Below are 15,841 nucleotides of genomic sequence, written 5' to 3'. Positions count from 1 at the left end.
GGCCTAACCAAGTAAGGATGGCAATTGCCTTCCCTTCAGGACATTAGTATACCAGATGGGATTTTACAACAATCGATGGTGGTTTCATGGTTTTATTAATTGAATTTAATATGGAATTTGAACCCATGTCCCCAGAGCATTAGCCTGGACCTCTGGATTTCTAGTCCAGTGATATTACACTACGCCACCATCTCCCCCACCTCTGGTTCTAATGAACTCTTCAGTGATTCTATTACAAAAATCTCATGCAGACAGCCAGTTAACAAAGTCATTGGGATGGGGTGTTTTTAGTGAACATGATCAGTGAGGGTGCAGTTGATAATTATCTGTTAGAGGGAGATTTAGCAAGGACACTCATTGCAGGGTGCAGTCTATAAGCACAATTAGTGCGAAGGGGTACCTGAGCAGTGAAACATCAGTAAGCATATGCAGTTGGGGGGGGGGGGGGCTTGGCAAAAAGACTAATGTTCAACAGGAACTAAGGAAGTGGGGGGATGATTTTATTCCCACATAATGAAGCTCCTTTTATCTTCAGCTTCAGAGAAAGCTTATCTGTATTATTCATTTTCTGAGAAACTCCCAATTCACATTACAGTTAGCCTACCAGATGGCCTTCCTGCCAATTAAAAGTAGAACTGCAATGGTATGTCCTGACCCAGCTACAGGTCATAATAAAGAAGTGTATGGGTTCATGAGAAATGACCATTGGTACTAAAAAAGCTTTACAAGATTTGGCACCATCTTGTTCTGAACTAAAATTTGATAAATATGGAATTTGAACTGTACCAATAGCAATGCAATTACATTCTTCAATTTTGTTCAACAATTCCAAAATTGTTCTGCCATTCATACCTTAAAAGGCTGAGGTGTAAAAGCCTGAGGCTTCCAAAGCACAGCAATCAAACTTCCGCCATGGGTATCATAGAAAAACAGTGCAAACTCTCCAAAAGCGCTCTGTAACAGAAGCAATCACTGCAATTAATCAAGAACTGTCTCAAAACAAATGTTCAAACAATCAATATTTGACTAGTAATGGCACTAGATTCCAAGTCCGAACTAAAGAGAATTACAGGACAAGTACTGTAACTGAGAAGGGCAAATTTATTTAGCAAACTGTTGACATTAAAATGCTCTAAGAACTAGACACTGTACCTAAACTGCTATCAGCGTTTAGGCCTGTTTAATATATTGGTACAAATACACAGAATAGGTAGGGGAGGAGAGAATGAATAATCACCACACTCAAATCGATATGCATCATATCAAAATATTACTTTAAATTTCTTCCATCTCAACCATAAATAAACTTGAACCAACTGGTACTTCACCCTTATGTTAAACAGCTTGAAATGCTCTCTCCAAACATAATGTGGTTTTGGAACAGACAGCATTCTTTTTCCTTTTTAATGTAAAAGTAAGCAAGATCTCCAATCCCATGATCGGATAGACATCAGATGACCATAAGAGCCTAAGACATAGGAGCAGGAGTAGGCCATTCGGCCCATCAGGTCTGCTCCATCAGTCAATGAGATGATGGCTCATCTGATAATCCTCCACTCCACTTCTTGACTTTTCCCCATAGCCCTCGATTCCCTTACTGATTAAAAATCTGTCTATCTCAGCTTTGAATATACTTAACAAACCAGCCTCTAAAGCCTTCTGCGATAAAGAATTCCACAGATTCATTACCCTTAGTGAAGAAATTCCTCCTCATCTCTGTCTTAAATAGGTGACCCCTTACTCTGAGATTATGTGCTCTGATCCTAGACTCTCCCACAAGGGGAAAACAGCCTCTCAGCACCTACCTTGTCAAGCCCCCCACTAAGAATTTTATATGTTTCAGTAAGGTCACCTCTCATTCTTCTAAACTCCAATGAGTACAGGCCCAAGCGACTCGACTTCTCCTCATAAGAAAATGCCTCCATACCCAGGATCAACCCAGTGAACCTTCTCTGGACTGCCTCCTATGCCAGTATATCCTTCCTTAGATAAGGGGACCAAAACCGCTCACAGTATTGTAGGTGTGGTCTAACTAGAGCATTGTATAGTTTTAGCAAGACTTCCCAATTTTTATACTCCATTCCCTTTGAAATAAAGGCTAACATTCCATTTGCCTTCCCTATTACCTGCCAAACTTGTATGCTAGCATTTTGCGATTTATGCACAAGGATCCCCAAAACCCTCTGTGCTGCAGCTTTCTGCAGTCTTTCTCCATTTAAATAATATTCAGCTCCTCTATTCTTCCCGTCAAAGTAAATAGCCTCACATTTTCCTACAAAGTTTTTGCCCACTCACTTAACTTGTCTTTATACCTCGGCAGACTGTGTCTTCCTCACCACTTGTCTTCCCAAGCAAACTTGGCGATAGTACATTCAATTCCGTCATCCAAGTCTAATGTATACTGTTTCAAAACTCATTGTGCTGCTTGTGGGTTAGTGCCCAGGAGTAACCCAGCCAGCTTTAGTTACTGTTGGCAGCAATGTAACAATGTAGCTTTTATTTTATTGATGAAGAATTTTTTTTCTCCTAGGATCTTGCTTTATGTTATGCTATAGAGATGTTTTAAACGCACAATCCCCAGCCTCAATAGCTTGAATCAATGGCTTGTCATATGACTCTAAAGCACAATAATATAGTGCTTACTACGTCTCCGAGTTCACACAGTGAAAAACTTTGAAACAAAGTGAATGTTATATTATACAAAAAATGACAGCCATTTTGTTCACAAGGTCCTGAAAAAATAAAGTAAATTACTGAAAGGTTAATGTTTTTGGCAGAACTGGTTGACATAAGTAGAATGAAAGGGCAAATTTGTCCTGATTACATCAACCACAGCAAAAGAACAACATACTTATAGAGCAAGATCTTAGGAGAAGAAAAGTTCTTCACCTATAAAAGTTAAGGTGAGAGTGACTGCCCTTGACATCAAGGTCGCATTTGACAGAGTGTGGCATTAAGGAGCTCTAGCAAAACTGGAGTCAATGGGAATCAGGGGAAAAACTCTCCACTGTTTGGATTCATACCTAGCACAAAGGAAGATAGTTGTGGCTGTTGGAGGTCAGTGATCTCAGTCCCAGGACATCACTGCAGGAATTTCCCAGGGTAGTGTCCTCACCCAACCATCTTCAGCTGCTTCATTAATGACCTTCCTTCCGCCATAAGGTCAGAAGTGGGGGTGTTCGCTGATGATTGCACAATGTTCAGCATCCTTCGCAGCTCCTCAGACACTGAAGTAGTCCATGTCCAAATGCAGCAAGACTTGGACAATATCCAGGCTTGGGCTGAAAAGTGGCAAGTAATATTCATGCCACACAAGTGCCAGGCAATGACCATTTCCAAGAAGAGAGAATCTAACCATCGTCTCATGACGTTCAATGGCATTAGCATCACTGAACACCCCCCCCCCCACCAACTATCAACATCCTGGGGGTTACCACTGACCCGAAACTGAACTGGACTAGCCATGTAAATACTGGGGCTACATGGGCATATCAGGGGCTAGGAATTGTGCAATGAGTAACTCACCTCCTGACTCCCCAAACCCTGTCCACCATTTACAAGGCACAAGTCAGGAGCGTGAAGGAAAACTTCCCACTTGCCTGGATGATTACAGCTCCCACAACACTAAAGAAGCTTGACACCATCCAGGACAAAGCAGTCTGCTTGATTAGCATCACATCCACAAACACTCATTCCCTCCACCACCAACGCACAGCAGCAGCAGTGTGCACTATCTACAAGATGCACTGCAGAAATTCACCAAGGCTCCTTCGACAGTACCTTCCAAACCCACCACCACAACCACCTAGAAGGGCAAGGGCAGCAGGTAGATGGGAACACCACCACCTGGAAGTTCCCATCCAAGTCACTCACCATCCTGACTTGGAAATATATCGCCGTTCTTTTACTGTCGCTGGGTCAAAATCCTGGAACTCTCTCCCTAACAGCATTGTGGGTGTACCTACACCACAGGGACTGCAGCGGTTCAAAAAGGCAGCTCCCCACCGCCATCTCAAGGGCAACTACGGATGGGCAATAAATGCTGGCCCAGTCAGAAAAGCCCACATCCCGTGAATGAATAGATTAAACAAAACAGAAACTGGTTACATTGCTGCCAGCAGTGACTAAAGCTGGCTGGGTTACTCCTGGGCAAAAAGCCTGCAAGCGGCTTATTGAGTGGAGCCTCTTGAACATGTCACTGCTCGCACATGGGGTATAATTAATAGAATGAGAAAGCAAACCACTCATATCAAAACAAGTTCTCCAAGTTAGTATGTGTATTTTAAGTTGCTATTTCTATAACATCGCTCAATATTCTTATTAGAGCTATATGTAAGACCCAAGCCCCTCACACATTTTGCATAACCTTGTTGGTCATGAAGCATTGTGAGATTGGAGTACCATGGTAGCTTTTACAATCAGTGCCTATTTTCGTGTGCTAGGCACTGACCTACTTTGGCACTTTTAATGTAGTTGTTAAACTAGATTCTAATTCCACATTTAGTTTAATTCACCCCTGTTGACAAATGCAATAAATCAATATACTTCCTGTTAATACTGAAGAACTTCCGACGTTGAAATGGGAATGGTGAACATGAAAAAAGTGTGGAAGACCAGTAGGGCAGCAAAAATGAAAAAGGTACAGAGTGGAAGAGAAATACCTACAAGAGGTCAGGGACAGGAAGAAAATGAGGTCACCGATTGCAGATACCAAGGAAGTTGCTGGGCAGACTCCCTAGCAGTGGAAATAAGCAGGAACAATGGTACTGGAAAACCAAAAATTGCTGCTGTAAATTACACAAATGTTGCCTAGCCTGCTGAGGATTTTCATAATTTTCTATTTATATTTCAGATTTCCAGCATCCACAATACTTTGCTTTTGTATAAAACGTCAATGTTATCTGCAGATATAAATCATAAATACACTATGGGTCATAACTTCCGATCTCCAGGGCGTTGTGCTCGGGAGGTACACCAAAGATGTGCTGAAGGACCCCACTCTGAAGGTCTCCATGTAAGGATTGCATGGGAATTGCCCAGGGAGCTCAAGCTTCCATTTGGCAATTACCCCGCACTGGGAAACAGCCAATGCTCCGATTTAAATCGCAGACTTCAGATGATTCCGACTGTCTTACAGGAATAATTACCCAGAAAAAGTTAGAATTAAAACCACTTCTAACCCATGGGTAACTATAGTACTGACACAACCCAGCCCACTGGAGTCCCCAGCTACCTTCCCAACAATCCTGAACACACCCCAGCTTCCCTAGCCCCACAGCTACCTAATCCCCCCTAGTGACTACCTGACCTCCCACTACTGACCATCTGGAACACCACCCAACCACCCTCCACCCCATGCCATTGACTACCCGACCATCCTACCCACTTACCTTACACAGTTATAATATCCCTGACTTCTGAAATAGCTGGACTTTTGCTTTAGGGCAGCTAGTGCTGTAAAAAAAAAAAAAAGGGCGTAGCTTCCTTTCTCCCAACTCTACTGAGCTCAACTGAGAGAGTCCTGAATAGCTAGCCTACACATTTCTCGCCAGGCCTGAGTCAGAAGGTCAGGTGAGGAAGGTGCAGCAGTTGCCACTCCAGGGAAACTCTGGCCCTATGTGTCAGATATTTATATATCATACATACATATATATGTAAAATAAAAGGTACAAATGATTACTTGATGGTTGTGGCTTAAATTGTATATTAGAAAATTTAAATTATGTTTTCTTAATCCAAAGAGAATTCTGGGAAGGAAACTTATTGAGGTGCTCAAGATCCTTAGGGTTAACGACAAGTTGAACCCCAAGAAACAGTTATCAAGGAGGATAATTACTATTCATTACACCATTAACACAAAATACTCACCCTCAGTTCATGAAGATAATACTGTACTGGATCATGGTCCACCACTGGCATTTTAAAAAATTTGACTGCCGCATCATCCCTTAACGTCCCTCTGCTGTACGTTACTTTCGGCCTGTCAACTGCTTCGCTATATCTTGGAATGTGTCTGGGATTCAGGTGAATGATTACATCATAAATGTCTAAAGGTGGTCGGAATACCATCTAATGTAGAAAAAAAAAGAGAAAATTGCTTGGTAAACTGTGTGACTTTTTATAGGGTGTTATTTCGGAATGGTAGGAAGTCTCCACCCAGACACATTTGAAAACCACTGATCTATGAAATTGTCAGAGTGTAATTCAACAACAAGCCTTAACTATTTTACAATCAACCATTCAAATCAGTAAACCTCTGTAAAACTGTTGCTTTTTTTGTACTGTTAGCCGATTTCAGTTCTGGCAGAAGAGTAGGGATAATTCACCCAATTCCGCTTCCTTGTGCTCATGAAAGAAAACTTATCTTGGTCTCTGGCTGCTGATCGACATCTTGCTGAAAAGTGTGCTAACATGCAGATAATATACAGATACTTTAGGGCAGGATCAGGCTCCAACCGAGGTCAAATAACTAGCTGACCAGGTCCACCCTTCCTTGTCTTGTACCATATTCCCTTTTAACATTTAATTCCTCCAGTTCTCCACCTCATCCCAGATCTTCCTTTTTGCTATTTCCTCCTCAGACCTTCTCCTGCCTCTGTACTTGATTAAAAACTATCACATCTTTGACTTTTTCCAGTTCTGCTGAAAGCTCATCAACCGAAACATTTAACACATCTCTCTTAACAGGTGTTGCCCGACCTAGTGAGTATTTCCAGCAGTTTTTGTTTTAATTTCAGGTTCAAACCACATGCAGTATACAGTATTTTGCTTATGTATTTATTAATAATCTGCTACCCTTAGAACACCATGGCCCAAATCTTCTGTGCAGTGGCAATCACACTCAGATTGGTACTGGCACCTAGATACTGGCCCTGAAATGCAGTCGCACCTTTCTCGCCCGACCTTCCAACTTAGGCCAGGTGAGAACAGTGCAGTGCAGCAGGATCCCAAGTCAGCAGGGGGGTGCGGGTAGGGGGTGGGAGGAAGGAGGAGAGAGCCAGCGGCGGGGTGGGGGGGAGATCTAAACAAAAAACCTGGAAAAACAATTATGCATGGAAGGGTGAGGAAGTGTTAAATGAGGAGAGAGAGAGAAGGCAGGGTACCACCATAGAGAAGGGCAATCTAGCCTCAATTTAAAAAAAAAAGCAAACATGACTGGACACAGTTGGATTATTCAAGTATACAAAGGGAGGGAATAGTTCCATTAACTTTTAAAAGTACAGGCTGTCTTCCAGTAAGGGTATGCACTCCTGGGTTTCCCGCTTTTTCCCCTCTCTTCACAGAGTCAGTGGCTCACTCAGTTACGAAATAAACTTTTATCCAGGTGCTCAGCAGTTGGTCAAGACAGCAAGTACAATCTAGTACTCCTGGAGACACCTGCCAGAGATTTGGAACTGAGCTTGCCTTGGCTCCAAAGTCCTTCCTCATTTTTTTCCAGGATGACATTCATTCCATTACCAATGCACTGTGGCAGCAGTGTGTACCATCTACAAGATGCACTGCAGGAATTCACCAAGGCTACTTCGACAGCACCTTCCAAACCCATAACCAATACCATCTAGAAGGACAAGGGCAGTAGATAAATGAGAGCACCACCACCTGGAAGTTGCCCTCCAAGACACTCACCATCCTGACTTGGAAATATATTGCCGTTCCTTCACTGCCACTGGGTCAAAATCCTGGAACTCCCTTCCTAACAGCACTAAGGGTATACCTACAGCACATGGACTGCAGCGGTTCAAGACGGCAGCTCATCGCCACCTTCTCAAGGGCAATTAAAGGTGGGCAACAAATGCTGACCCAGCCAGCGAAGCCCACATCCCGCGAATGAATATTTTTTTTAAAATTCCTCATTCAGAAGCAAATATTGATCGGCACCCCATCCACAAACATTCACTCCCTCCATTACCGATTAACAGTGGCAGCAATGTGTACACATCCCTTGAATGAATAAAAAAAAAAATAAGTTTAGATATTAACTTTTAAGTTTAGGAGCCAATAATGAGAAGATAATTACCACTTGATGCCACACTGAGTATTTTGTTCATTCTCTGGTGACATTACTTTCATGAATAAACGAGAAAAGGTCCATAAACAGAAATGTGAGGTGATCCATTTTGGCAGGAAGAATATGGTCAGACAGTATAAAATAAAGGGAGCGACACTGAAGGAGGTGGAGGAACAGAGGGACCTCGGTGTATATGTACATAGGTCATTGAAGGTGGCAGGACATATTGAGGGAGAGGGGTTAATAAAGCATATAGTATCTTAGGCTTTATTAATAGGGGCATAGAGTACAAGAGTAAGGAGGTCATGTTGAACTTGTATAAGACACTAGTTAGGCCTCACCTTGAAAACAGCTTCCAGTTCTAGGTGCCATACTTGAGGAAGGAAGTAAAGGCATTGAAGAGAATACAGAGGAGATCACAAGAATGATTCCAGGGATAAAGAGCTGTAGCTATGAGGAGAGGTTGAGACTCTTTTCCTTTGAGAAAAGGTGGCTGAGAGGAGCCTTGATAGAAGTATTCAAGATCCTGAGGGGTATGGACAGGGTAAATAATGAGAAACTGTTCCCACTCAAGAGAACATCAAGGGCTAGAGGGCACAGATTCAGAATAATTGGCAAAAGGAGTAAATGTGATGTGAGGAAAAAAATTTTCACCCAAAGGTTGGTTAGAGTCTGGAATGAACTTCCTGAAAAAATGGCGAAGGCAGATTTGATCGAGGTATTCCAAAATAAATTAAGAGCAAGGCAGGGGACTGGGACTAGGCAGAATGCCCTTTCAGAGAGCCAGTGCAAACTCAATGGGCGAGATGGCCTTCTTTTGCACTGTAACGATTCTGTGATTCTGTGAATGTCATGGACAGTGTTACGAAAACTATACTTGCCTCCTTGGACAGCGCAGGTTGGGAACCTCAATCCCCAACAGACCTCAAACTTTCCGAACATATGCAAACTGGGAGTGGCTGCAAATGCACAGTTCTGCGATTTGTAAGTCCTTCAGGCCCAGGACATGTCCAGCGCATCAGCGTATATTAAAAAAAAGCACAAGAACCTGGGTCAGGTGGCCAGGAGCAGAGCTCCACTGGGAAGCTCATGTCCTAGCCAGGGGACAGGGAGAGGCCCCAAAAAGGGAAGAAATGACAGGCAGAGATCTGAAAAAGAAGACCCAGGTAGGGAACAGAGGCAGGGGACAGGGGACAGAAACGGGTCCCAGTTAAGGAAAAAGGGAGGAGCACAGAAACAGGCTCCAAACTGGAAAAGGGGTGTGGGGAATAGACTAAGAGATGAAGGCAATAAAGGTTGGTGACTCTAAGCTGCGGGCCACTGGAGCAAAAGTATCCCTTTGGAGCAGCAGCGTTCTGCTCGGCGTGGTAAACCAGAACCCTCCGTGACACCCTGGTCCACTCCTCCATCATCCCCTACTCCTCAACTCCCACCTACGGCACCTCCCCATGCATACGCAAAATATTCAACACCTGCCCCTTCACTTCCTCTCTCCTCACCGTCCAAGGGCCCAAACACTCCTTTCAAGTGAAGCAGCATTTCACTTGCATTTCCCCCAACTTAGTCCACTGCATTCGTTGCTCCCATTGCGGTTTCCTCTACATTGGAGAGACCAAACGCAAACTGGGTGACTGCATTGCAGAACACCTTCGGTCTGTCCGCAAGAATGACCCAGACCTCCCTGTCGCTTACCATTTGAACTTCCTGAAAAAACGGCGAAGGCAGATTTGATCGAGGTATTCCAAAATAAATTAAGAGCAAGGCAGGGGACTGGGACGAGGCAGAATGCCCTTTCAGAGAGCCAGTACAAACTCAATGGGCGAGATGGCCTTCTTCTGCACTGTAACGATTCTGTGATTACCCTGCTCTCATGCCTACATGTCTGTCCTTGGCTTGATGTATTGTTCCAGTGAAGCTCAACACCAACTGGAGGAACAGCACCTCATCTTCCGACTAGGCACTTTACAGCCTTCCAGACTGAATATTGAATTCAACAACTTAAGATCTTGAACTCCCTCCTCCATCCCCACCCCCTTTCAGTTTCTTCCCCCTCCCTTTTGTTTTTCCAATAATTTATATAGATTTTTCTTTTCCCATCTATTTCCATTACTTTTAAATCTATACCTTTTATGCCCTTTTAGTCTTATTTCACCCCACCCCCACTAGAGCTATCTATACCTTGCGTGTCCTGCTATCCATTCTTAATTAACACATTCTTTTAGGTAATATCACCACCTTCAACACCTCTGTATTCTTTTGTCTGTGACATCTTTTGGCACACCCCACCCCCTGCCCCCCCACCACTTCTCCCCTCACCCCACCTTAAACCAGCGTATATTTCACCCCTCTCCTATTTTCACTTAGTTTTGTTGAAGGGTCATGAGGACTCGAAATGCAACTTTGTTCTTCTCCGCCGATGCTGCCAGACCTGCTGAGTTTTTCCAGGTATTTTGGATTTCCAGCATCTGCAGTGTTTTGTTTTTAGCAAATTGTTGGAGCCGTGGGCTGACAAATCCCCAGTTCTAATGGACTTCATTCTATGATCTTGAAAGATGTGGCTAGTGAGATAGTTGATGCATTGATTTTAATTTTCCAAAACTCCTTGGGTCAGGGAAGGTTCCACTAGATGTGTCAATGTTACTCCATTATTCAAAAAGGGAGCAAGACAGAAAGCAGGAAACGACAGGCCAGTTAGCTTAACATCTGTCATTGTGGAAATGTTAGAAGTTATTATTAAAGATGTTATAGCAGGGCACTTAGAAAAATTCAAGGCAATCAGGCAGAGTCAACATGGTTTTGTGAACCAATTTACTGGAGGATTCGCATGTGTTGTGGATAAAGGGAAACCGATGGATGTACTGTACTTAGGTTTCCAGAAGGCATTTGATAAGGTGTGGCATCAAAGGTTATTGCGAAAAATGAATGTGTATGGTGTAGGGGGAAAAGGATAGACAATCGTTAGCTAGCTAACAGGAAATAGAGAGTAACCTTAAATGGGTCTTTTTCTGATAGGCAGGATGTAACAAGTCGTGTGCCACAGGGATCAGTGCTGGGGCCTCAACTTTTTACAATTCATATAAATGACTTGGGTGAAGGGACTGAAGGTATGGTGCTAAATTTGCTGCTGACACAAAGCTAGGTAGGAAACTAAGATGCGAAGAGTATGTAAGGAGGCTACAAAGTGACATAGATAGATTAAGTAGAGCGAGCAAAGATCTAGTAAATGGAGTATAATGTGGGCAAATGTGAAATTGTAGGAAGAATAAAAAAGCATATTATCTAAATGGTGAGAGGTTGCAGAGCTCAGATTCAGGGGGATCCGGGTATCCTAGTGCATGAATCACAAAAGGCTAGTATGCAGGTACAGTAAGTAATTAGGCAAGCTAATAGAATGTTATCGTTTACAGTGAAGGGAATTGATTACAAAAGTAGGGAGATAACGCTTCAGTTATACAGGGCTGCGGTGAGATCACATCAGGAATACTGTGTACAGTATTGGTTTCTTATTTAAGGAAGGATTAAACAGTTCAGAGAAGATTTACTAGACTGATATGAGGAATGGACGGGTTATCTTATGAGGAAAGGTTGGACAAGTTAGGATTATATTCTTGGTTCTTCAGGGGAGTTTAGAAGAGTAAGAGGCGACTGGGTTGAAACCTTAAAATCCTGAGGGCTCTTGACAGAGTGGATGTGGAGAGGATGTTTCCTCTTGCGGGAGAATCTAGAACTAGAGGTCACGATTTAAAAAAATAAGGGGTCACCTATTTAAGACAGAGATGAGGAGAAATTTTTTCTCTCAGAGGATCGAGTGTCTTTGGAACGCTCTTCTTTAAAAGGCAGTGGAAGCAGAGTCTTTGAATATTTTTAAGGCCAAACTAGAAAAGATTCTTGAAAAACAAGGGGGTGAAAGGTTAACAGGATAGGGAAGTATGTGGAGTGAAGGTTACAATCAAATCAGCCATGGCCTTACTGAATGGCAAAGCAGGCTTGAGGGGCCTACTCCTGCTCCTAATTCGTATGTTCGTATGCAGATCTCAAGTTGTGCCTGTAATTTGGTGCTTGGGTGTATATTCAGGAATCCAGGGGAACGGAATCTCGGAAGGCAAGATTGAAACCCTGCAAGGTTGGCCGTTGTGGATTCTGTCTGAGTCTGGTAATTGAAGAGAGCTCAAAAGATCCCCTGAAGAACCAAGGCTGCAACCAAAGGTTGGTGTTTCAGCACTGCAGTCCATATGGTGTAGGTACACCCACAGTGCTGTTAAGAGGGGAGTTCCAGGATTTTGACCCAGTGACAGTGAAGGAACAGCGATATATTTCCAAGTCAGGATAGTGAGTGACTTGGAGAGGAACCTTCAGGTGGTGGTGTTCCCACTATTTGCCGCCCTTGTCCTTCTAGATGGGAGTGATCATGGGTTTGGAAGGTGCTGTCTAAGAAGCCTTGGTGAATTCCTGCAGTGCATCGTGTAGATGGTACATACTGCTGCTATTGTGTATTGATGGTGGAGGGAGTGAATGTGGGTGTGGTGGCAGTCAAGCAGACTGCTTTGTCCTGCACAGTGTCCAGCTTCTTCAATGTTGTGGGAGCTGCACTCATCCAGGCAAGTGGGAAGTATTCCATCACACTCCTGACATGTGCCTTGTAGATGGTGGACATGCTTTGGGGAGTCAGGGAGGTGAGTTACTCATCACACAATTCCTAGCCTGTGACGTGCTTTTGTAGCCACAGTAATTATATGGCTAATCCAGTTCAGTTTCTGGTCAATTGCAACCCCCAGGTTGTTGACAGTGGGGGATTCAATGATGGTAATGTCATTGGACATCAAGGGACAATAGTTGGATTCTCTCTTGTTGGAGACGGTCATTGCCTGACACTTATGTGATGCAAATGTTACTTGCCACTTGTCAGCCCAAGCCTGGATATTGTCCAGGTCTTGCTGCATTTGGGCATGGACTGCTTCAGTATCTGAGAAGTCACAAATGGTGCTGAGCATTGTGCAATCATCAGCGAACATCCCCACTTCTGACCTCATGATGGAAGGTCATTGATGAAGCTGCTGAAGATGGTTGGGCTTAGGACACTACCCTGAGGAACTCCTGCAGTGATGTCCTGGATCTGAGATGACTGACCTCCAAAAACCACAACCATCTTCCTTTGTGCTAGGTATGACTCCAAACAGTGGAGAGTTTTCCCCCGATTCCCATTGACTCCAGTTTTGAAATGTAAACAGTTAAGGTAGAGGTACATTTGCATTTTGTTGAAGCGAGCATTCAAGAGTGGGGGTGAAATCTTGTACCTAGCTAGGAGACGCCAAGCAATGTTTATATTACTAATAAAGTTGCACTATGAAAGGGTTCTTATTGTTAGGAGAGTTGGAGTTCAAAGGGCCTGGTGATACAATGAGAATTTGCATTCAAAGGGAAGACTAGGTATAACCGAAGAAGAGTATCTGTGTGCAGGGTAGAAGCCTGTGAGGTCTAAGCCTGTAAGCCTACAACTGTCTGCAAAGGAACAAAGTTGAAAGGAACCTCATTTCGAATTCATAAGGTGAAACTGCTTGGCCTGGTGTCCATTTAAGTCAATTGGTTATTGTTGCCTTGGTGGAGATTAATTTGGGAATTTGTTAAAAATTATGATAGTAGTAATTTGTTGTGTATGTGTTTAATTAGTTGTAAAATAATAACTGTTTCATTTAGTTTGATATAAAAACCTCTCGAGAACTGGCGATCTTATTCCTGTATATAGAGCTGCAACTCAAAACATACCAATTGAAAATACAGGTCATGACAGTGTTTATAAGTATCCCTCTGGGATTTTAAATAACTCAGCCTTTACAAACTAGTGTGTCATAATATGGAGGTAGGTTACAAATCAGCCATGATCTCACTAAATAGTGGAACAGACTCGAAAGGCTAAATGATCTACTCCTGTTCCTGTTCTGACATCAAGTGCACATTAATGGAAGAAATCTGCCGGAACTGATGGGAAAGAACATGCCAAAAGTAATATGTCTGAACTTGACAGCGTTACACCCAAGTCAAAGCATAGATTAGCCCCAACCATAGAATGATACTCGAGGGCACTGTCAAATTCAATTGAATAAACATGAGATAAATTGCATGTTGCAAGACAGCAGTATATTAAGTGCTTCAAAAACATTGCACGATTTTTGAGTGAGATCTGTTATGTTGTCACAATAATCTAGTCGTATTATCCTTTCTAAAATACACTGATTGCAGCTGTGGGCTGGTATTATTCAATTTTTGAAAGGACATCAGCATTGGTTTGTGGTGAGTGTAATGGCAGATAGCGACAGGTAGTAGATGTGTCAGAATGAAACACACTATTTGAACTGGAGTGGTAGCATAATTACATGATTTTAACTGAAGTGAGGCTGTAAATTACAGAGAAACAGCACAACCTTATGTTCCACCTACACCAAAGCCTATTTTAGAAGTTAAATCTAGGAGAAAATGAGTAAAGAATATATTTTAAACAGGCAATTTTGCAATATTTAGAAGTTGTTACGGCATAAGTTGGAATGTTCTTCTCGCTGACTAGGTAGGGAGGCAAGGAGGAACGTCAAGGCTCCCAATTAGCTTTTACATTAATTTAATTTCTAACAAAGATAAAACAGTAACATAGAATTGGCTTAAATAGTGTCCTTGAAAAGCGTATCTTTTCCTTCAACGGCGCTAATAACATTAGTGAACGATGAATTTCAGAATCAAGGCCTTTGTACTGTAATGACAGGCACAACTAAATGAGCAAGCCAGGAGGAGAAACATGGAACTTAAAGAATTAATAAAATTAAAACACATAAGCTTTTAAAACATATGCATTTCATCTAACAAAGTTAGAGAAAGAGCAGGATATTGCTGCAACATAAAAGACAAAAGACAATATGCTGCTATGAGAACATACAAAGGTTGCTAACAACAAAGCTACAGCTTAAAGAAAGCAACAATAGGAAGTGATGGAAAGGTTCGAAAATGCATGGATCCTCTCATCTCGGTTCAGCAAATGGTTTGAACAACTGAATGGTGATAAAACATCACATGGTCTTGTGACCAGCAAGAAGTAGACCATAAAGAAAATAGTACAAAGAAACACTGGTGCTTTTACTTAGATAGAAAAAGACCATTGTTGCCTTCGAGACCTGGAGGTGTGAACAGGCTGGGAAAGCTAACCAAATACGTCCTCATTAGTTTCGCACACTTGAGTTTTGGATGCTGGGTAAAGTTGATTATTCTGGGTGAATTATCAAACATAGTACTGTCTCTACCTGTCTGAATCCGTTCAAAGGGCAAAAGACTTCTCTAACACTCCACTTTACAGAGGGTTACATGGTATACAGCACAAGAATAAGCCCTTATGCTCTACTTGAACCTCCTCCAATCTTTTCTCATCTAAGTCTACCAATGTAACCATCATTCCCTTCTCCCTCAAATGCTTGTAAAGCTTCCCCTTAAATATCAATACAATTAGCTTCAATCACTCTCTGTGATAGCAAGTTCCCATTCTCACCATTCTTTGGGTAAAGTTTCTTCCAAATTCCCTATTGGATTTCTTGGTGACTATCTTATATTGATGGCATCTAGTTATGCCACACCCCACAAGAGGAAACATTCTCTCTACATCTAATCTATCAAAACCTTTCATAATTTTAAGGACCTCTATTAGGTTCACAAGAGCAAAGAGACTCGACCTGTAATTCCTTTCCTAATATGTGTACCCATGAATTTCTGGTTTTCCTTGTAAATCTTCGCTGCACCCTCACCAGTGTCTCTATATCATTTTCATAATAGTCTGACCAGAGCTCTTGCAGTACTCTC

The 15,841-nt window shown here is 42.5% G+C and overlaps 1 protein-coding gene across 3 annotated transcripts in view; it reads right to left on the bottom strand.

Annotated features, from left to right (window-relative positions):
• nol6 (nucleolar protein 6 (RNA-associated)) overlaps positions 1-15,841 on the bottom strand; it is a 154,479-nt gene that overhangs the window by 28,761 nt on the left and 109,877 nt on the right. For all 3 annotated transcript variants that reach the window (XM_041188986.1, XM_041188995.1, XM_041188979.1), the window contains exons 24-25: positions 5,869-6,069; positions 853-954 (exon numbers count right to left, since the gene is read on the bottom strand). In XM_041188986.1, coding sequence (XP_041044920.1) covers positions 853-954; positions 5,869-6,069 — 303 coding nt within the window. The remainder of the gene's footprint in view (positions 1-852; positions 955-5,868; positions 6,070-15,841) is intronic.

Source organism: Carcharodon carcharias, chromosome 1 (genome assembly GCF_017639515.1).
Source record: "Carcharodon carcharias isolate sCarCar2 chromosome 1, sCarCar2.pri, whole genome shotgun sequence".
Taxonomy (NCBI): domain Eukaryota; kingdom Metazoa; phylum Chordata; class Chondrichthyes; order Lamniformes; family Lamnidae; genus Carcharodon; species Carcharodon carcharias.
Note: the sequence above shows the minus strand (reverse complement) of the source record. Positions and strands in the feature narration are given on the sequence as shown.